General features: G+C 45.6%; 1 protein-coding gene across 2 annotated transcripts in view; it reads right to left on the bottom strand.

Annotated features, from left to right (window-relative positions):
* SRM (spermidine synthase) overlaps window positions 1-23,382 on the bottom strand; it is a 28,477-nt gene that overhangs the window by 4,455 nt on the left and 640 nt on the right. For both annotated transcript variants that reach the window (XM_089658411.1, XM_089658410.1), the window contains exons 2-6: window positions 15,728-15,848; window positions 11,994-12,086; window positions 11,268-11,421; window positions 6,886-6,969; window positions 1,862-2,007 (exon numbers count right to left, since the gene is read on the bottom strand). In XM_089658411.1, coding sequence (XP_089514537.1) covers window positions 1,862-2,007; window positions 6,886-6,969; window positions 11,268-11,421; window positions 11,994-12,086; window positions 15,728-15,848 — 598 coding nt within the window. The remainder of the gene's footprint in view (window positions 1-1,861; window positions 2,008-6,885; window positions 6,970-11,267; window positions 11,422-11,993; window positions 12,087-15,727; window positions 15,849-23,382) is intronic.

Here is a 23,382-nt window from a genome sequence, read left to right as displayed (position 1 = left end):
TCCCAGCCAGTGATTACTCACCAGCGCCCAGTGATTGCTGAGCATCTCTGGGGGGGGGGGGGGGGGGGGGAGATGCAGAGGATTAACCCCTTAGGCTCCACAGTGAGTATAACACATGCTTTACTGCATATACAGACTGATTGTACTGTTGTGGGTTTAACAATACTTTAACTGCTTTCCCGCCGCACCATAGCGAATATACTGCTACAGAGCAGCAGGGGTGTGCAAAATCACATATAATTTGTATTTCCAAGTAGAGGGGAACGCACAAGCCACGTGCCACCAATCGAGGCCACGGCTGTAAATCACCGGGTCCTGGCCGGTGATTACCGAGCATCTCCGACGGGGAAGAGGACTGTTTTGTTTAATAACAGTTCTCCTCCCTGTCTGCTCAGGCACACTGCTCTGGATGGCTGTGCACAGCACAGCCATACAAAGCAGCGTGCTTACAGTGAAGCACACAGACACAGCCCCTACTAAAACAGCACACTGTTAACACTTTGATCGCTCCACATATTGACCCTTTCCTGTCCAGTGTCATTAGTACAGTGTCAGTGCTTTTTATTAGCACTGATGACTATATTGGTGTCACTGGGGATGTCAGTGACACCAAGTCAGACACCCCCCCCCCCCCCATTGTCAGAATGCCCGCCGCAGTATTATAACTCGCAGGTCGCTGCCATTATTAGTATAATAATAATCATTAAAAAAAATCCCAGCATATATACCACCATTTGTAAATGCTATAACTTTTACGTAAACCAATTAATTTACACATCTTGGGATTTTTTTTTTTTTTAGCAAAGACATGGAACAGAATACATTTTGGCCTAAAATTATGCCAAAATTTGATTTTTTACTGGACATGTTTAAGAGCAAAAAGTCAAAAATATTGTTTTTTTTTTTTCAAAATTGTCACTTTTTTTTATAGTGCAAAAAAAAAAAAAACAACAAAAAAAAAAAACTCACAGGCGATCAAATACCACTGAAAGAAAGCTCAATTCATGGAAAAAAAAGGACATAAATTTCATTTGGGTGCAGCGTTGCATGACTGCGCAATTGTCAGTTAAAGTAACGCAGCGCCGTAAAGCAAAAAATGGCCTGGTCAGGAGGGGGGTAAATCCTCGGGAGGGCAAGTGGTTAATTGAGTCCACAATCACTTTTAAGTATAAGTTCACCTTTGGTAACACATTCCCGCTCCTGCAGCTCTACCCCCGATCCGCAGCATACTTGTGACAGTGGGCTGGAGATCTTCTCCTCGCACCCGCTGTCAGAATATGAAAAGAGCACAGCTGTGCAGAGCTCCGCCCACATGGCCGCATCATTCATTCAGCAAGTTCTGTGAATGAATGAGCTACAAGTACCACACCCTGTACAGCTGACAGCTTGTTGCGCTCAATGAACTGCAAGGATTCTGGTGAGCATCTTCACAGTTCATTGATTTTCCCTGTCATTCTGTAACTGCCTGTCTGTACGAGGTACAGACAAGTCTGCAGGAGCTTGACGCCGCAATGCTTTACAGGCCCCTTCGAAAAAAAAAAAAAGAAAAAACAGACTTTTTTTGTGCCTGAAAAAAATGTGCATTTATTTATTTTTTTTTTTGAAAAGGTGAACTTCAAGAGATTTTAGTGATTAGGTTTACACATGCATTAAATGTAAAAGAACGAGAGGGAAGCCCTGAAGAACATGGTGGGGGAACATGGCCTGCCAGCTCACGGCTAAGAACAAAGTGTCCTAAGGAAGCTTAAAAGGCAGAGAGAGGTAGGTAGGAATACAGGTAGGTAGGTAGGAATACATAGATTTGTTCATTGGATATACTAGTGCAAGTCTCTGAGCTGGTAGCCAGGAAACCAATACTCACAGGGTTTTTGCTGCACAGCATGAAGCCGATCTGGCCGCTGGGGTAGGTTGGGATGGTGCAGTAAGCATATTCTACCATAGGGAAGAGAGATTTGCAGAACTTGTGCATGTCCTTAATGAGGTCCAGGTGCAGCCATTGACACTCACCTAGAAGAAAAAGGAGAGATAAAGAGGAGTGGAGGGAGTGAAGACCGACCCCTACTAGGTGGTGGCTCAAACACAGCAATGCCCCATCTCTATTCCAGAAATCCCAGCAACACAAGGGACCGGTCAACCAGTTCCCAATCACACTATAGCTAAAAGATGGCTTCAGCGCTTTCGGCTAGTTCTGGAAGGACGTCCATGGACGCCCCTCCCAGAACCGCGATCTGTGATTGCTGTGTTCTTTGGACATAGCTGATCACATGACTAAGGAACGGGCCCAATCACAGCCGCTTTTACCAAGTGACCAGCGGTGTCCAATCACAGCTGATCACCAGGTAAATAGGAAATGCCGGTTATCGGCAGTCCTCTCCTCACGCTGGCAGCACATGAAGAGAGGAGAGCCAGTCAGCGGCATTTCATAGGGGGGACATCTAAACTGATCATCGGGGCACTGATCAATGTAGCCACATCAGTGCGGCCATTAGTGCCCATCTGTGCTGGCAATCACTGCCCATCAGTTGAATCAGTGCCACCTAACAGTGCCCATCAGTGCCACCTAACAGTGCCCATCAGTGCCACCTAACAGTGCCCATCAGTGCCACCTAACAGTGCCCATCAGTGCCACCTAACAGTGCCCATCAGTGCCACCTAACAGTGCCCATCAGTGAAGGAGAAAAATTACTTATTTACAAAACTTTATAACAGAAAGAAAATGTTTTTTTTTTTTTTCAAAAACTTTTGGTCTTTTTTAGTTTATTTAGCAAAAAATAAAAAAAACGCCCAGTGGTGATCAAATATCCACAAAAGAAATATCTATTTGTCTCAAAACAATGATAAAAATTTAGTTGGGTACAATGTTGCATGACCGCGCAATTGTCATTCAAAGTGTGAGCACTGAAAGCTGAAAATTGGCCTGTATTCTATAAATTCGGTATCCACAAATAAATAAAAAATATTAATTATAATACACTTCAAACTGTGTAAATCTAACAAAGTCCCGCTAAAAATCCAAAAAAAAGCCTGGCTTCCAGCAGAGACAAAAGGTGGCGAATTGGTGGTCAGAATCATGCCTAAATTCTATTGCGACTACTGTGATACCTACCTCACCCATGAATCGGATGAGGAGACATAAGATGCTTGCCTAAAAAGTGGAACCCCCACCTTTATTTACTGGAGTGAGAGTCCGGGGAGTGACTACAGCACTGGAGTGGGAGTCCGGGGAGTGACTACAGCACTGGAGTGGGAGTCCGGGGAGTGACTACAGCACTGGAGTGGGAGTCCGGGGAGTGACTACAGCACTGGAGTGGGAGTCCGGGGAGTGACTACAGCACTGGAGTGGGAGTCCGGGGAGTGACTACAGCACTGGAGTGGGAGTCCGGGGAGTGACTACAGCACTGGAGTGGGAGTCCGGGGAGTGACTACAGCACTGGAGTGGGAGTCCGGGGAGTGACTACAGCACTGGAGTGGGAGTCCGGGGAGTGACTACAGCACTGGAGTGGGAGTCCGGGGAGTGACTACAGCACTGGAGTGGGAGTCCGGGGTGTACTCTACAAAGGCTTGTTATTACTCTGAGAGGGTAAATGTATGCATTTCAGCTATAGAAGTGTTCCCGGAGAGTGCACCATTTATTTTTTCATTTATTTTCTTTTTATTTATTTATTTCATTTGTTTATGAGTGTACACTGATTGTTCACTCCGTGTACACCATAAATAAATAAATGTGATTTCACAATTCCCGTGTTGCTCACGATTTGAATCTTGTTTCAATTTTTTGCACATATTTGTGTTAAGTATATACACTTATTGTTTGGTAAAGTATATACCAGCTGTTATTGAGGGTAATGAACTATGTAGTTTTTTCATTTGTTTGAGGTAAACACTTTATCAGGATTTATGTGGAGGTGCAAGTTGGACACTGAAGAGTAATTTTTGTGGACTTTATTTCAAACATTGACTGGCACAAAAAAGGATTTTTAACCTCCCTAGCAGTCTGATTATGTCCATATTTCTGTGCTCAAAGCGGAACATTTTTTTGCATGGAAATATGTATTTTTTTTATTGTAGGCCTGTAATTTTTAGGAATAACTCACTGAAATCTGTCCGAACAAGAGTCTAGTAAACATCCCGGGGATGATAAAACTTGAAAAACGAAATCATAAATTATAATTTTATAAATAATAATAAAAAATAATATAATAAAATTCAATAATATAATCAAACCAAAAACACTGAAATTTGAAATATAGCGCCAAGTTCACACATCACTGAGCAAAGTTGCGAAATAATTTTCAGTGTCTGATGACGAATTTCCCCCACGAATCATTATCACTCAATTCTGCAAGTGGTTCTAATTTACTATCGTTGTTCTCTAGATGGTCTAAAACCACTTTTGACCTAAAGGGACGCTTTTTGGACGCCATGGACGTTTCTCAGTTTCCAGGCAGAAAGAACAGTAAAAATGCAGGCAGGGCGCAGGACAAAGCACTCGGGACAAAATGTATGTGAAATGGTTTGATACAGTAATGTTATACTATGTGATTTTAGTGAATGTCACTTTTTGTCATTTTCAAATTTCCCGCCGTTCCGGCCCCCGTACGTCCTGAGGTCGCAGGGGACGGAACCCAGAAGACAGATGCCGGCATCGGCCGGAGGACATTACAGGGGACACTGCAGGAGAGACATCGCGGGGGCGCAGGACAAGGTAAGTGAAGAACAGATCCCGGAGCAGCGCCGCATGGTAAGCCCGAATGTAGCTCAGGGTTACCGCTTGTGGTACTGAAACTTTACCCCGAGCTACACTCAGGAATACCGCCGGGGGGGTTAATTGAAAATTGGCCTGGACAGGAAGGCAAGTGGTTAAAGGGAACCATGATCCTACTTTAATAAACAGCATCTAAGTGTGAGAACATGTCTGTACAGAAGTATGTGCAATACATAGATTAATCCTTTTGGTGACAGATAAAAATGTATTATGGGAAGAAAAAAAAAAAAAAAGTATTATAAAAGAATGATAAAAACCATACAGGATTGCCCACAGGGATAAGCAAAAGGAAGTCTAGATCAACATCACAGTCTAGGATCTGAGCTCAGACAATCATTTTCAAGCCAGATACAATTCTTTTTCACACCTTTAAATGCACATTTTAGGTCTAATGCGTTAGTTGCAAATTTTTTGTCACACAATATCAGCTTTATCAAACATAAATATTCAAAGAAAAGAGAAAACACAAAGTTTATTATAGTGCTCAGAAATAGCACCCTATATGATGGCATAGTAAATATGATCGGTATCCTTTAAGACAGTGGTACTCAACCTGTGGGTCGCGACACCTTTGGGGGTCGAACGACCCTTTCACAGGGGTCCCCTAAGACCATCAGAAAACACATATTTCCGATGTGTAAAGAGCGGCTACTGTGTAGAAAGCGGCTGTTGTGTTGAAAGCAACTACTCTGTTAAAAGCAGCTACTGTGTTGAAAGCAGAAGTATTGGAGGTAAAACGACACTCATGAATTATAATTACTGGGTAAATAATTTTATGGTTGGGGGTCACCACAACATGAGGAACTGTATTAAAGGGTCACGGCATTAGGAAGGTTGAGAACCACTGCTTTAAGACGACATCAGAGGTCTACTAGACCCCCAATGTCACCTATTAACCCTAATGAAGCTGATCAGGTACATATCGTGCTTGATCAGCTTTCTTCCCGGGCCACAGCAGCCATGAAATGACAATGCTGAACCTGGAAGGGACATAATCCTGGTTACTTATGTGTTCATTCGTTGGACAAAAAAATGAATAAACGAATGGAGGTTCACTGATCTTCCTCCTCTCTACTCGCCAACATTCACCAGCTAGTCCCAGGACCACAGGTGGGACAGCAGATATCGGGATAGATCGCAAGGGGAAGGGGGATGTCATACATCTATGGCACAAAAGGGGTTAAAGATAAGGGATCCCCTATTATGCAAATCATTAACCTCCTTAGCGGTTTTCCCGAGTGTAGCTCAGGGTAGAATTTCTATACCAAGAACGGTAACCCCGAGCTACACTCGGGCTTACCATGCAGCGTTCTCTGGGGGTCCCTGCAGCACTTACCTTGTCCTTCGCTCCCATGATGTGTCCCCTGCAGCGTCCCCATCCATCTCCTCCGGCGGATGCCGGCATCTGACTTCCGTGTTCCGGTCCCCGTGACGTCGGAACGTTCGGGCGGCGGAACCGGCGGGAAATTTGAAATTTTTAAAAAATGACATTTTTGCTGTCATTGCTTTTTCACTGCATTTCACATAATTTTGTCCCGAGTGCTTTGTCCTGTGCCCTGCCTGCATTTTGACTGTTCTTTCTGCCTGGAAACTTAGAAAAGTCCATGGCGGCCAAAAAGCGTCCCTTTACATCAAAAGCGGTTTTAGAACAGCGATAGTAAATCAGAACCACTTGCAGAATTGAGTGATAATGATTCGTGGGGGAAATTCGTCAGACACTGAAAACGATTTTGCGACTTTGCTCAGCGATGTGCGAATTTGCCTCTGTATTTCAAATTTCAGCGTTTTTGGTTTGATTATATTATTGAATTAAATTGATTATTATTATATTATTATTTTTTATGATTATTAATTAAATTATAATTTATGATTTTGTGTTTCAAGTTTTATCATATCCGGGATGTTTAATAGACTCTTGTTCGGACAGATTTCAGGGAGTTATTCCTAAAAATTACAGCCTACAATTAAAAACTACATATTTCCATGCAAAAAAATGGTACCGCTTTCAGCACAAAATTCCTGACATAATCATACCGCCAGGGAGGTTAAACAGCTCATCAGAGGTAGAATTAAAATGGATGCAAAATAACATTCCCCCTAATATGTGATGGCGAACTTACCTTGACAGCAGAGGATCCCGCCATCTCTCAGTGCCGTCTTCATCAGTTGATAATAAGACTCTTTAAAAAGACTCTCGGCAGGACCTGCCATTAAAGAAAACAGGACACTATGGATGGAAGGAAACTGTCAGTGCAGGAAATAAACAGGTAAAAGAACAGTCCTTCCCAAATCTGTTTAGACTCAACTAAATCCTATTACAATAAATAAGATGTAAATACTTAGATGGCAATTAACAGTGCAATTACAGAGAAGCGGGTTCCAGATTTACCCAATTGTACATGGCCTAGGCCGGAATGTTGTCACGGTCCCCCCCACCCTGCATACATTACACACTGTGCGTGTCTGACAATTCTCTGGCAGAGGCCCTGCAGCATGTACGCATACATAACACGACACGAACGGCCTCCTGGAATGTATGACGTAGCCTTCTCATGAGCCACTTGTGAGATGTAAGACTGTAAATACACGCCACAGGGTGTCTGCCAGTTCTCAGTGTCGCCATCTTCAACTGAGATCCAGCATGTGTGCAGACACGCTACGAATCAGTTCTCTGGCAGAGATCCTGTAGCATGTCTGAGCATGCGGGAAGAGAGGGGAGTTTGATGCATACGCACACATGATGTGTGCATCTCCTGCAGGTTCTATAGATCTGACAGAGCCTTACGATGTGTCTGCTAATGCGCCAGACCTCAAAGATGGCGGCGCTGCAGAACAGTTTATCCCGTGTAAATATTCTTAGGTTTTCAAAAATGCCAGTTAAAAAAAAAAAAAAGTAAAAAAAAGTGAGGGGGGGAGGGGAGAGAGAGAGCGCGAGGGGGGGGGGAGAGAGAGCGGAGCGAGCGAGGGGGGAGAGCGGAGCGAGCGAGGGGGGAGAGCGGAGCAGGGGGGGGGGAGAGCAGGGGGGGAGAGCAGGGGGGTATAGAGCGAGGGGGAGAGAGAGCGCGGGGGGCGAGGGGGAGAGAGAGCGCGGGGGGGCGAGAGAGCGCGGGGGGGCGAGGGGGAGAGAGAGCGCGGGGGGGCGAGGGGGAGAGAGAGCGCGGGGGGGCGAGGGGGAGAGAGAGCGCGGGGGGGCGAGGGGGAGAGAGAGCGCGGGGGGGCGAGGGGGAGAGAGAGCGCGGGGGGGCGAGGGGGAGAGAGCGCGGGGGGGCGAGGGGAGAGAGAGCGAGGGGGGGCGAGGGGAGAGAGAGCGAGGGGGGGCGAGGGGAGAGAGAGCGAGGGGGGGAGAGGGGAGAGAGCGAGGGGGGGAGAGGGGAGAGAGCGAGGGGGGGAGAGGGGAGAGAGAGGAGAGCGAGGGGGGAGGGGGAGGGGAGAGGGGAGAAGAGGAGAGCGAGGGGGGGAGAGAGAGCGAGGGGGGGGAGAGAGAGCGAGGGGGGGGGGGGAGAGAGCGAGGGGGGGGGAGAGAGAGCGAGGGGGGGGAGAGAGAGCGAGGGGGGGAGAGAGAGCGAGGGGGGGAGAGAGAGCGAGGGGGGGGGAGAGAGCGAGGGGGGGAGAGGGGAGGAGAGCGAGGGGGGAGGGGAGAGAGCGAGGGGGGAGAGGGGGGAGAGAGAGCGAGGGGGGAGAGAGAGCGAGGGGGGAGAGAGAGCGAGGGGGGAGAGAGAGCGAGGGGGGGGAGAGAGCGAGGGGGGGGAGAGAGCGAGGGGGGGAGAGAGCGAGGGGGGGGAGAGAGCGAGGGGGGAGGGGGGGGAGAGAGCGGGGGGGAGGGGGGAGAGAGCGGGGGGGAGGGGGGAGAGAGCGGGGGGGAGGGGGGAGAGAGCGGGGGGAGGGGGGAGAGAGCGAGAGGGGGGAGAGAGCGAGAGGGGGGAGAGAGAGCGAGAGGGGGAGAGAGAGCGAGAGGGGGGAGAGAGAGCGAGAGGGGGAGACTAGTCTACCAACATTGAAGTTGCTCTGCAAAATCTGAACAAAATCTGGGACAAGTGGTTGGTTCCCCCGGGACAGGCTCCAACCTCTCTCACACTGCACAGAATACTATCAAAGATGGGGGAGGAATGACTGGCATGCCTTAGCTCAGAGTAACGGCTCACTGTGGTTTCCGGTTGATCAATATCTTACTGATATGTTGAAGAATGATTAAAAGGAACACAAAATTATACACAGCATTGTACATTTTAATTTGTTTGCTTTTTATTGTTTGTTTAGCCCATGTTATACATGGCTAAGTCATTCATACATGCATAGAAGTGCCTCCTTTGCAACTTTTCATTGCCATCCTTACAACTAAGATGTGTGCAATGGTTGGATTATTTGCAATTTGAGGATATCTGTACTTGGACCAGATATGACTAACTGGGACTTGTGGTTTGTGCATGAGATGTTTTCTTATGTAAAAAGCTCTGGAAAAAGCTAATAAAATTACCTAATTGAAAAAAATTTTTTTTAAATATTGCTTTTCAGTAAATCTCAACTGTTAATACCTTTCATTCATTCCATGCTGACCGGGAGCAAAAACTTTCCCCTGGTGTGTGGTGCCTATGTTGCACATCAAAACAAAAAGTGCGCCAAGTCGTACAGTTCATCTTCTTGTGTGGTGACCTGCATTTTTTGCACTGGATAAAACGCCAGTCACCGCTACGGCACATAGAAAACAATTCTTTTTCTATCTGTCCTGTTCACACTACAACAGTGGTGTGATATGCCATGCAGAATGCAGCATGTCTGCATGTTTCCACATTACACTAGAAGGCACTGCATGCCATAGCAGAACAATGTACCTGCTGACGTGCACAGACATGAAGTGACACCTCAAATGAGGAGAAAAAAAAAAAAAAAAAAGAGTGGCGAAGAGACGAGAGAAGAGAGAAGGTTGAATGTACAATGAAGCTGACAGAAGTGAACAGGGAGGAGAAAGTCGAGAGAAGAGGCGCGAGGGAGCCGAGAGAAGGGGCGCGAGGGAGCCCAGAGAAAAGGCGCGGGGGAGCCGAGAGACGAGGCGGGGGAGCCGAGAGACGAGGCGGGGGAGCCGAGAGACGAGGCGGGGGAGCCGAGAGAAGAGGCGGGGGAGCCGAGAGAAGAGGCGGGGGAACCGAGAGAAGAGGCGGGGGAACCGAGAGAAGAGGCGGGGGAACCGAGAGAAGAGGCGGGGGAACCGAGAGAAGAGGCGGGGGAACCGAGAGAAGAGGCGCGAGGGAGCCGAGAGAAGGGGCGCGAGGGAGCCGAGAGAAGGGGCGCGAGGGAGCCGAGAGAAAAGGCGCGAGGGAGCCGAGAGACGAGGCGGGGGAGCCGAGAGAAGAGGCGGGGGAGCCGAGAGAAGAGGCGGGGGAGCCGAGAGAAGAGGCGGGGGAACCGAGAGAAGAGGCGGGGAGGCGAGAGAAGAGGCGGGGAGGCGAGAGAAGAGGCGAGGGAGCCGAGAGAAGAGGCGAGGGAGCCGAGAGAAGAGGCGAGGGAGCCGAGAGAAGAGGCGAGGGAGCCGAAAGAGGAGGGATAAGAATGTCGCTTGTCATGAGTAAAAGTCACCGTCTATCTTTCCCAGCCTATAGGACCCGTCTACATGTCCCACTGAAGCCACAGATGGAAAGGTGGAGAGGAGCTGGGACACTGTCAGAGGCCTGTAGAAGGAGCGAGTAGCCTGTCTTTCGATGCACTGATCCTCCCCCTGTGACGTCACATCCGCCTATGTATGCGTTTCAATCTGGCCCAAAGACTTCCGGTCTAACAGCGTCCTGGCTCCACTCCACCTTTTCATCTGTAGCTTCAGTGGCACACATCGATGTATCCTATAGGTTGGGAAGGGATAGACGGTGACTTTTACTGATGACAAGTGACATTCTTACTTTCCTTTGATTGGTCATCACCACTTGTCTAATAAATTAGTTTTTTTAATATTGCACTTAGCGGCGCTTCCCCTTGTTCTTTTCTTGTTAGTTGGGAGAAGAAAGAAAGGTTAAAAAGGAGCAGAGAAAAGAAAGTAGAGAAGAAAAAAGGGATAAGGGAGAAGAAAATAAAAAACAAACAAACAATCAATCACAGTATTCCCGGACAAAGCCAACACATACACTAGCCTGCAGTTAAACATTGTGCTAGTGTGAACCTAAGCCAAGTCTATTCCCTGCCAGCATGCTGCAGAGGAGGATACGTCTGTTTTGGAATGGAAGCAGTGGTCTCCATACAGAGGTCTGACACACCCCTTTGCTGAATCAGACAGCTACAATTAGTAAAGCTCATGCTCCCTGCTGATTGGATAGCTCTAGCACCAACTCAGCAGGGATGTGTCGGACCTACGATGACGCACTATTTCAGCAAAGAGAGCTTCTCTGCTGCATGCTGGCTGGGGACAGGGTGTTCTACTTGGGATGTATCAGGACACTGCACATCTTTTGTTTTGATGCCCCTGCATTTAGACATCGGATTTAAAATGAAAAGTTCAGTTGGACTTTCAGCGTCTTACCTACAGGGTCGGAGGAGTCTGTGATGATGACATCAAAAGCATCTTGGTTCTGTTTCATGAACTGGAAGCCATCACCCACGTGTAGTCGGAGCTTGGGACTGGAGTACCCCACCGCCATCCCTGGGAGGAACTTCTTAGAGACATTGATGACTTCCTACGGGTTACAAAAAAAAAAATAGAAGTTGCTCCAATGACAAGCTTTATTAACCCCTTGACACCGAGCGCACGCAAATATGCCGCATATTTGCATGCCATTAGAAATACATATGTGCTGAGAGCGCGCAGCCTGCGTGCTCCCAGCACATATTTCCAGGACTCACGGAAAGGTCCTGATTTCCCCTTGCGATCGGGGCCTTTTCCGATCATGTGACCACCGTGATCGCGAACCACAGCGGTCACATGATCCTAAAACCCTGCCCGCCTCCTGGCTTCTGAAACTCCTAAAGGGCCGGGAGGCACCAGCACCAAGAGGTTAATGGCTCAGAGGTTGTACGCTGGGAGCATGCTCACTGAGCCCCCCAACTGAACATTCACTTGGTCATGGCTTCTGATCCGAAGTCAGCAAGATAGGCTCCCAATCCTTTTACTGCTGCGAGAGCCAATCACAGCTGATCAGGAAGCTGCTCCACCTACCAGCATTAAAGCCCACTGAAAGGGCCCTTGGGAGGAGGGGTTAAGCATTACCGAAAACACGAATAGCCATATGTGCTACGCATTTCATTTTACCTCGTCAATCTCACACTGCACAACAGTTTCCACGCACGGATGTTTCACCACCTCCCGCAGGACTCCGCCATCCCCTCCTCCGATGATGAGGACCTGTCACACAGAAGAGACAATTAGGCCAAGGTCTAATGAGAAAGTTCAATTAAACCCCCTCCCCCACCAGCTGGGAAGGTTTAATAACTGAGCAGGCCAAAGAAATGATTAGATCTGAAAAACTGTTTTTTGTTCCAGTTATTTCCCTATACCAATCAATGGGCTTACAGCCAGATAAGTGTCTCTAATGCATTAAAATCCTGCCAGGTCATCCATTTACTAATTCTTTCATAAGGATTCACTTTAATGCTGCGAATGCAGTAAAAAAAAATCATCTAGTATTTAGAACTACTTTAGCCCCTAAAACAAGTACAACTGTGAAGATGGAGAAGAAATCAAGAAAGAGTGACACTGACAATGAAAAGGGAGCGGATTCTGTTCCCTATTACAGGGGGTACAGGCCCTTTTATTATTAACCACTTCAAGACCGGACACTTTTACGCCCTTCCTGTCTAGGGCAATTTTCAGCTTTCAGCACTATCACACCTTCAATGACAATTGCGCGGTCATACAACACTGTACCCAAATGAATTTTTTACCATTTTTTTGAGACAGATAAAGCTTTATTTTGGTGGTATTTATTCACCGCTGGGATTTTTATTTTTTTTGCTATGTAAATGAAAAAGTCCGAAAATTTTGAAAAAAAGTGTTTTTTTTATAAAATTTTGCAAATAATAATATTTCATCATAAATCTTTGTCAAAATTTATTCCGTTATCTTTTTAGTAAAAAAAAAAAAATCCAAATTAGTTTATAACAAAAATTATAATTTTTAAACATTTTTATTTTATTTTTTTATATTATTTTTTATTTTTTTTTTTACATACTGTCACCCTAGCAGTACAGTGTCACCATGGTGACACTGTACTACCTGTGGGGGGTGATGAAGATTATTTTTATTTTTTTTTTTTTTTACACATTGCTTTTACACCCATATAGGATGTAAAAGCAATCATTTCTCTTTCTTTCTGTGTGCATTCTTGCACTCATTGAGAAGTACTGAGTGAGCTGTGATTGGTCACAGCTTGTCACATGGTACAAGCCTGTTGTGAATAGGCTTGTACCATGTGACCTCTGATCATTCACAGATTTCACAGGTAGTAAGCAATGATGTCACAAGTGACATCTTGCTTACTACTTTGCATGTGATCACTGATTGGCCAATCAGTGATCACATGATCGGGACCTCGTACAGAGGTCCCATCCAACGATCGGTGTTTCACTGTGTCCGGAGGACACAGCGGGCACCGGATCGCGGTGCTGCGCGCTCCCAGGGAGCGCGCACAAGCAGGGTGCGGGGAGGCCGTTTATAAACGGCCACCCGACCCTGCACTTCCACCGTCCGGCCGGTCAGGAAGTGGTTAAGGGTGATCGGCTCCATTTTCTATGCCCTGTCTGGAGCAGAGAGCAGGAGCTGCTTGTCAACATACTACCTCCACCACCCCAGCTGAGAAGGAGAGGGAAGGCTGCTAATTCAGCATTGATTGGGTTAACAGCTAGATATAAAAGCAGGGCAAGGGGTTTTTCCTGCCTCTCTGCACTGGGGTGTGTACTTAGCAGCACCTAGTATGAAGGTTCATATCATTTAGAGGTATTTTTGAAATGTTAACATTTCAGGGGAAGGGCTTTCGTCTTCCTCAGGGCTTAAAGGGAGAAGTATAGCCAGTGCTTTGTTGGCTGTACTTCTCTCACAGAACACAGGAGTGCAGTTCATTCTGCAGTCCTGTGACCCGTTTTAATGGACTAGCTAAAGCCTCCTATCGTCTGATGTCAAAGAGTCTGCGCAGGCTCTGAAAAGATCCCCACCCAGAGCCTGGACCGGCACCTGGCTCAGCAATCCGCTAAGGGCCAGAATCCCCCCCCCCCCCCCCCCCCCCCGCGCTGGAGGAGCAGAGCAGAGAGCTGGTGACTGACAGTCAGAGTGGAGGGGAGAACTGAGCAATCAGTGGTGTATGAATGAACATCTCTCGGTGTAGACTGGAGGGGGTGGGGGGGCAGATGTAGTATCAGATCAATGCTGCATCCACCTAGGCGAGGTTTTTTTTTTTTTTTTTTTTTTAAAAGTCCATACTTCTCTTTTAGGCCTGGTTCAAACCTATGCGTTTTTTCGTTCTCTTTGCAGAAACGCACTACAGACCATTTAACTTTGTTTCCTATGGGGCACGTTCACATCTATGCTCTTTATTCAGCCGTTGCATTTTTGGAAAGGGCCGGGGACCTTTCCAAAGCATGTAGTGCATTTTTGACGCGCTTTGCATTTTTTGACCTGCCCAAAAAACCCCCAAAAAAACGCCCTGCAAAAATAGATCAAAAGCAAACCGCATAGTTGTGAACCAGGCCTTAAAGTGTTACTAAACCCACAACAGTAAAGTATATGCAGTAACACATGCTTGCTATGCTCACTGTGGAGAGCGGCTACAGCGACTGCAGGGTCCGGGGAGAGCGGCTACAGCGACTGCAGGGTCCGGGGAGAGCGGCTACAGCGACTGCAGGGTCCGGGGAGAGCGGCTACAGCGACTGCAGGGTCCGGGGAGAGCGGCTACAGCGACTGCAGGGTCCGGGGAGAGCGGCTACAGCGACTGCAGGGTCCGGGGAGAGCGGCTACAGCGACTGCAGGGTCCGGGGAGAGCGGCTACAGCGACTGCAGGGTCTGGGGAGAGCGGATATAGTGAATGCAGGGTCCGGGGAGAGCGGATATAGTGAATGCAGGGTCCGGGGAGAGCGGATATAGTGAATGCAGGGTCCGGGGAGACCGGATATAGTGAATGCAGGGTCCGGGGAGAGCGGATATAGTGAATGCAGGGTCCGGGGAGACCGGATATAGTGAATGCAGGGTCCGGGGAGACCGGATATAGTGAATGCAGGGTCCGGGGAGAGCGGATATAGTGAATGCAGGGTCCGGGGAGACCGGATATAGTGAATGCAGGGTCCGGGGAGACCGGATATAGTAAATGCAGGGTCCGGGGAGACCGGATATAGTGAATGCAGGGTCCGGGGTTTAGTAACACTAAACTTTCTATACTTTACCTGAGCTATGACTGGATTGTCTAAAATATGTAGCCATCGGCAATTAGGACTGCAGGGTCCGGGGTTTAGTAACACTTTAAGCAGTGGATGTTATTCCTGCTGGCAGTTCATAGTGCCATTAAGATTTGCCCATCTTTATCAAGCCCTTCTACAGGTCTTGTATTGAATCTCATCGTGATTCTAATAACATCCCTTGCTCAAGCACTTCATTACATCAGTTCCATTGAAGATGCATGCCACTGTAGATACATCAAAACCAAATCTCAGACTGTCTTTATGCAGGCTCTACCCCATGTACAGTCTTCACTACACTGGCAAAGAGGCATGAGAACTGCCTGCTAGGTTACTGGCAGACAGTTGACATCCAGTACACCATGTCTGATCTGTTGGGGATCTGTGGCAGTTTTCTACATTGAAAACTGCCGCAGCTCCTTCATTAATTAGGTGCAAAACCTGCATCGGCGGACGGCGCAGGAAGTCTTGAAAACAGGCCTATCTGCTTTTTTTAATGTTTTGAGAGTTACTTGCACCATTGTTACAATGGTACAGGATGCTTTGGTAATTCTCCCCTTGAGGCAGAAGGGACAATTCTAGAGCAGGATCTTAGTACTGTACCTTGCGTGGATTTGGGTGACTGCAGAGGGGGAGGTTTGCGATCATCTCTTGGTAGGAAAACTCATCTCTCTCCGTACATTGAATTAATCCGTCCAAAACAAGCACGTTCCCATAAGTCTTACTGTGGAGAGTCAGATTACACGCATTCAGTACACACGCTACACACCGTCATCCTATGAGCAGCATCACAGCTTAGGAAAGAGCCCAGTACTTGAATGAAAACAGATCCCCATTATGAGAGGGACAGGTGCACATCATTTAAAGGAACAGTCCAAGATTCCAGTTGAGTGTGAAAGAAGGGCTAACTGGCTGACCATTTCACAGCTCTGTCCCTATGTGTCAGCGACTCCATGCAAGGCCTTGTGTCACCCAAGAAGACCAGGAGCTCCTGCAAGGTCTTTTCAGCACCTTTTAAATGTATTAAAAGTTGCAAATTCACCTGTATAACAGTTTTGGACCCCTTAGAACCCTTCATTAGGTACAACAGGGACGAAACATATTGAGCAGTATTCCCTATAAAGCAGATCTCTCAGACCGGAAACACGGAACACCTGAATTCTCTTCTACAAATCTAATTATACAAAGACAAAGGATAATATTAGTGGCCGCTACACAATGTACCAAGAACAAAAAAGAAGCAAAATATTACAAAATCAAAATTAAGTCATTATAAAAAATAAAATGTAAATCAAAATATTTGTTTAGCCAATTCTCGCCCGGCGGAACACTTGTAGTTCCAGGTGGATGTCATATGACATCCTCCTCAGAATGCTCCTTACTGCATGCGCTGCAGTGCGATCCGTCACCCGCTGCGTCCACCGGTCACAGGGGATGACCGATCAGTGTACCAGCCACTGCCAATACCATGTGATCGCTGTAAGCAATCAGAGCAGATCACAAGACAACTGTACACAATGGATGATTGGTCACAGTGATCACATGGTACAGTCAGGCCAATCACAGGAAATCATCTGGGGGGCAAGTGGTTAATAGCAAAAAGTCCAAAATATTGTTTTTTTTTTCCTCAAAATTGTTGGTCTTTTTTTTTTATAGCGCAATAAATAAAAACCGCAGACGATCAAATAACACCGAAAGAAAGCTCAATTTGTGGGAAAAAAAACAGACAAATTTAATTTGGGTGCAGCGTTGCATGGCCGCACAATTGTCAGTTAAAGTAACGCAGAGCCGTATCGCAAAAAATTACCTGGTCAGGAAGGAGGGTAAATCCTCTGGAGGGCGAGGGGTTAAGTGCACAATGTGTTAGTATGCATTACATATTAGCACATTATGAGAGACTCACCTGAAAATGAAGCCCTCCAGCGACACGCGGTCCCAGCTTCCATTTTCACCAGGTCTACCTTCTGGACTGGCAGGTTCCAGCCAACTGAATGGCTCAGCCACGATGACATCACTCCCGCGCACGTGATCCACAATCGCGGTACAGCGCTCTGATATTCAGCATGCTGCCTATCAGAGCGCAGTGCATTGGTGATGTCACCGGCCACAGAGATAGAGAATATCTTCCAAACAGTTCATGATTAGGAGAGATTTCTTGTCCCTACAGGTGAACTATATTATACGCTCACCTACAGGGACAAGTTACTGGGCTGAGTTTACTAGCACTTTAACCTCCCTAACGGTATTCCCGAGTGTAGCTCGGGGTAAAATGTCAGTACCAAAAGCGGTAACCCCGAGCTACACTCGGGCTTACCATGCGGCGCTGCATAGGGGGTCCCTGCATCACTTACCTTGTCCTGAGCTCCCGCGATGTGTCCCCTGCAGCGTCTCCGGGCCATCTCATCCGGCTCCTGTGTTCCGGTCCCTGTGACGTCGGGACGTACGGGCGCCGGCGGCGGCGGGAAATTTGAAAATTTTAAAAAAATGTCATTTTTTTCAAAACGATTTTACATAGTAAAACATTGCTGTTTCAAACCATTTCACATACATTTTGTCCCGAGTGCTTTGTCCTGTGCCCTGCCTGCATTTTTACGGTTCTTTCTGCCTGGAAACTGAGAAACGTCCATGGCGTCCAAAAAGCGTCCCTTTACGTCAAAAGCGGTTTTAGACCGGCTAGAGAACAGCGATAGTAAATCAGAACCACTTGCAGAATTGAGTGATAATGATTCGCGGGGGAAATTCGTCATCAGACACTGAAAACGATTTTGCGACTTTGCTCAGTAATGTGCGAACTTGGCGCTATATTTCACATTTCAGTGTTTTTGGTTTGATTATATTATTGAATTAAATTTATTATTATTATATTATTATTTTTTATGATTATTTATTAAATTATAATTTATGATTTTGTGTTTCAAATTTTATCCAACCCGGGATGTTTACTAGACTCTTGTTCGGACAGATTTCAGTGAGTTATTCCTAAATATTACAGGCCTACAATAAAAAAACTACATATTTCCATGCAAAATAATGGTACCGCTTTCAGCACCAAAAATCGGAAATAATCATACCGCCAGGGAGGTTAAAGCCTGGTTCACATCTATGTGTATCGGGAACGCAAACAAAACCGCATGCTTTCCCGAAACACACAGAAAGGCGCTGCCCACTAGCAAGTGCATTGAGGTGCCATTAACTGACACCTCCAAATGCGCACCAAACCACATGGTGCCACAGAACAATGCTGCTCAGTGCCGTGCAATTTTGGAAAATTTTGTTTCCATTTCTCTTGCACAGAGGGTGGTCTCCTGAAATGAACGCCCAAAATACACCCTGTAGGTGTGACCCCAGACTTCTATGGAATACTGCTGGTCATATTATTAGAATCACTCTTCTTGTACCTGATGAAGGGTCCTAACAGGCCTGAAATTTCCACAGAGGAGTTTGTAACTTTTAAAGCTATTCTACAGGCTTATGTGTAGTGCAGTGCTTTTGCACAGAGCAGCCTGGATCCTCTTCTCGGGTCCCCCGCCGACACTCCAAGTCCCTCCCTCCTGTCGGGTGCCCCCACAGCATGCAGCTTGCTATGGGGGCACCCGAGCATGTGCACTCCCCAGGCGCTGCTCCGTGTGTCCATTCACACTCTGAACCACGACTCGCTCTACTCATTGGCGGACTGGCTGCGATTGACAGCAGCAGGAGCCAATGGCTTCAGCTGCTGTCTCAGCCAATAAGGAGAAGGAATCCCAAATATCTGAGACTCCAGTGCACATCGCTGGATCTAGAAGAGGACTTAGGTGTGTATTGTGAGGGGGGGTGAAGAATGCTGCACACAGAAGGCATAGAATGCATGAATGTAAAAAATCCTTCAACCTTTACAACCAATTTAATACACATACAAGGTGCAGCAGAATGGACGATCCATTTGTGTACACCCAGTGGAGATCTGGGATTCTCCTTTACCTGCTTTGCACCAAGTGATTGTCTTAGCCTTGGTTCACATGAACTCCTTGGTGCCACGGGGCACAGCCTCTCAGTGGCAGGGCCATGACACCGAAAGGCTGCGTATTTGTGCCCAACGTAAATAAACGTGCCGAGAACGCACGCCCTGAACACTCCAGGCACATTTATTGGTGCCTTACTGAAAGGTCCCAATCACTGAAAGGCCCTTTTTGTTGTACTGTCCGCCCTCACAAACTGTTGGCGCTAAATAAATCCTGTATAATAAGAAAACTTGTGATTGGGAGCTTTCTGATCATGTGACTGCTGTGACAGTGAATTACGGCGGTCACATGACTCTAAACCCCGTTCCGCCTCCCTGCATCACAAACTCCTTAAAGGGCCGAGGGGCGCTGGTACCAAGGGGTTACATTGGTTGTTAAGGCTCCAGGTCATTTACCTTTACACATTCTAGGCATGAAGATGAAAAACCTTCAGCATTCAGCAGCCGCCCCCCCCAATACGTACCTCAGCCCCATTATGATCCAGCAATGTGCATAAGTGCCTCAGCTCTCTGGGGACATTCCCTCCTCATTGGCTGAAACAGCAGCAGGAGCCATTGGCTTCCACTGCTGTCAATCACAGCCAGTAAATGAGTGGGGACGGAACCTCTTCAATATGTAAGGGGTGGGGCCACCCAGGGACATCACCCGAGTGACCCACCCGCCCCATGTGACATCATTGATGTCACCTAGGGTGGGGTCACATGCGTGATGTCCGAGCCCCTTACATATTTAAGAACTGTCAAGCCAGCTCAGAGGCAGAGGGCTGGCAGCCATCGTCAGGAACGGAACCTTTTTCTTTTTCCTCTCTTTATTCGGGTCGGCGGTGGGCATCATGAGTGACGTCGATCTACTGTGGTGGACATTCTTGTCCTGTCTTTTTTCACACTACACTTTTTGTTTTTTGTGAATGAGTAGCGGTACCATTTTTTTTTTACATTTTGGCATGGGAGTTCCCCTCAAAACCCATACCGGACCTGAAGGGCTTGGTATGGAGGGGGAGGGGGGACCCCACGCCGTTTTTTTAATTTATTATGGTGCTGGTTTTTAAATGTAGTTACGGCTTTTTTTTTTTCCTTCACTATAGCTCAGAGAATCAGCTGTCACTTTCCCCCCAGCTAAAAGAAAGCTTCCTTTTAATTTATTTCCAGGAGTTAATAGAAACAATGTTTCCTTTTAGTTTATTAAAATAAACTGTTTCATTTAACTCTGGGGAAAGTGAAAGCTAATTCTGTGAGCTATAGTGAAGGGGAAAAAAAAAAAATTGGCAGCGACATACACTCCGTATTGCAAAAAAAAAATGTATAAACCGAGGCATTATCTTCAATGGATTGTCATTCGTAAACTGAGAATTACATTAACCAAAGAGTTTGTAAACCGAGGTACGGTGTGTGTGTGTGTGTGTGTGTGTGTGTGTGTGTGTGTGTGTGTGTATATATATATATATATATATATATATATATAGTATGCATGTATATATACCGAGGTACACCTGTGGATAGATATATATATATATATATATATATACACACACACACATATATACACATACACACACATACAAACACAATATATATATACATATAAACACAGGTGTACCTTGGTGTGTGTGTGTGTGTATATATATATATATATATATATATATATATATATATATATATATATATATATATATATATATATATATATACACAGTTGCAAGAAAAAGTATGTGAACCCCTTGGGATTACATGGAGTTTTGCATGAATTGGGCATAAAATGTGCTCTGAACATCATCTAAGTCACAACAATAGAAGAACACAGTCTGCTGAACATAATACTACACAAACATTAGATGTTGCCATGGTTTAATTGCACATAACATGTAAACATTCACAGTGCAGGGAGGAAAAAGTATGTGAACCTTTGGACTTAATAACTGGTTGACCCTCCTTTGGCAGCAATAACCTCAACCAAACGTTTCCTGTAGTTGCAGATCAGACCTGCACAATGATCCGGAGTCATTTTGGACCCCTCCTCTTCACAAAACTGTTTCAGTGTAGCAATATTCTTGGGATGTCTGGTGTGAATCGCTCTCTTAAGGTCATGCCACAGCATTTCAATCGGGTTGAGGTCAGGACTCTCACTGGGCCACTCCAGAAGGCGTATTCTGTGCTGTTGCAGCCATTGTTTTGTTGAATTACTTGTATGCTTTGGGTCATTGTCCTGTTGCATCACCCATCCTCTGCAGAGCTTCAGTTGGCAGACAGATGGTCGTACGTTTTCCTGCAAAATGTCTTGATAAACTCTGGAATTCATTTTCCCATCAATGACAACAATCCGTCCAGGCCCTGAGGCAGCAAAGCAGCCCCAAACCATGATGCTCCCTCCGCCATGTTTTACAGTGGGGATGAGGTTTTGATGTTGGTGTGCTGTGCCTTTTTTCTCCACACATAGTGTTGTGTGTTCTTCCCAAACAACTCAATCTTGGTTTCATCTGTCCACAGTATATTTTGCCAGTAGTGCTGTGGAACATCCAGGTGCTCTTTTGCAAACTTCAAACGTGCTGCAATATTCTTTTTGGACAGCAATGGCTTCCTCCGTGGTGTCCTCCCATGTACTCCATTCTTGTTTAATGTTTTCCTTATTGTAGATGTGTCAACAAAAATGTTAGCATGTGCCAGAGATTTCTGTAGGTCTTTAGCTGACACTCTGGGATTCTTCTTTACCTCATGCAGCATTCTGCGCTGTGCTCTTGCAGTCATTTTTACAGGACGACCACGCCTAGGGAGAGTAGCAACAGTGCTAAACTTTCTCCATTTGTAGACAGTCTGTCTTACCGTGGACACATGAACATCAAGGCTTTTGGAGATACTTTTGTAACCCTTTCCAGCTTCATGCAAGTCAACAATTCTTGATTGTAGGACTTCTGAGAGCTCTTTTCTGCGAGGCATGGTTCACATCAGACAGTGCTTCTTGAAACCAGTAAACCCAAAACATGTGTGTGTTTTTTAAGGGCAGGACAGCTGTCAGCAACACATCCAATATCATCACACTGATTGGAGTCAAGGTTGGCGCACTCCTGGCTCCAATTAGCTCTGGGAGAAGTCATTAAGCTAGGGCCTCACATACTTTTTCCTCCCTGTACTGTGAATGTTTACATGTTATGTGCAATTAAACCATGGCAACATCTAATGTTTGTGTAGTATTATGTTCAGCAGACTGTGTTCTTCTATTGTTGTGACTTAGATGACGTTCAGAGCACATTTTATGCCCAATTCATGCAAAACTCCATGTAATCCCAAGGGGTTCACATACTTTTTCTTGCAACTGTATATACACACACATACATATATACATATAGATATATACACACACACACAAACACACAATATACATACATATACACACACACAGGTGTACCTCAGTGTATATATATATATATATATATATATATATATATATATATATATATATATATATATATATACACACACACACCTCAGTATATATATATACTGAGGTATACCTGTGTGTGTATGTGTATATATATATGTATATATATACACTGAGGTGTGTGTATATATATACTGAGGTGTGTGTGTGTATATATATATACATACTGAGGTGTGTGTGTGTATATATATATACATACTGAGGTGTGTGTGTGTATATATATATATACATACTGAGGTGTGTGTGTCTGTGTGTGTATATATATATATATATATATATATATATATACTGAGGTGTGTGTATGTGTATATGTATGTATGTATATATACTGAGGGGTGTGTATATATATACTGAGGTGTGTGTGTGTATATATATATATATATATACTGAGGTGTGTGTGTGTATATATATATACATACTGAGGTGTGTGTGTGTGTATATATATATATATACTGAGGTGTCTGTGTGTGTGTATATATATATATATATATATATACTGAGGTGTGTGTATGTGTATATGTATGTATGTATATATACTGAGGGGTGTGTGTGTATGTATGTATGTATGTATATATATATATATATACTGAGGTGTGTGTGTGTGTGTATATATATATATATATATTGTATGTGTGTGATGTATATGTGTATATATACTGAGTGGTGTGTGTGTGTATATATATATATTGTATGTGTGTGATGTATATGTGTATATATATATATATACTGAGGTGTGTGTGTATATATATATATATATATATATATATACACACATATACATCACACACATACAATATATATATATATTCCCCCTACACAGGCCAG

The sequence above is a fragment of the Staurois parvus genome, unplaced genomic scaffold, assembly GCF_062004578.1.
Source record: "Staurois parvus isolate SC_StPar_1 unplaced genomic scaffold, SC_StPar_1.0 ptg001066l, whole genome shotgun sequence".
In the NCBI taxonomy this organism is placed as follows: domain Eukaryota; kingdom Metazoa; phylum Chordata; class Amphibia; order Anura; family Ranidae; genus Staurois; species Staurois parvus.
This window is presented reverse-complemented; position numbering and strand designations above follow the sequence as displayed.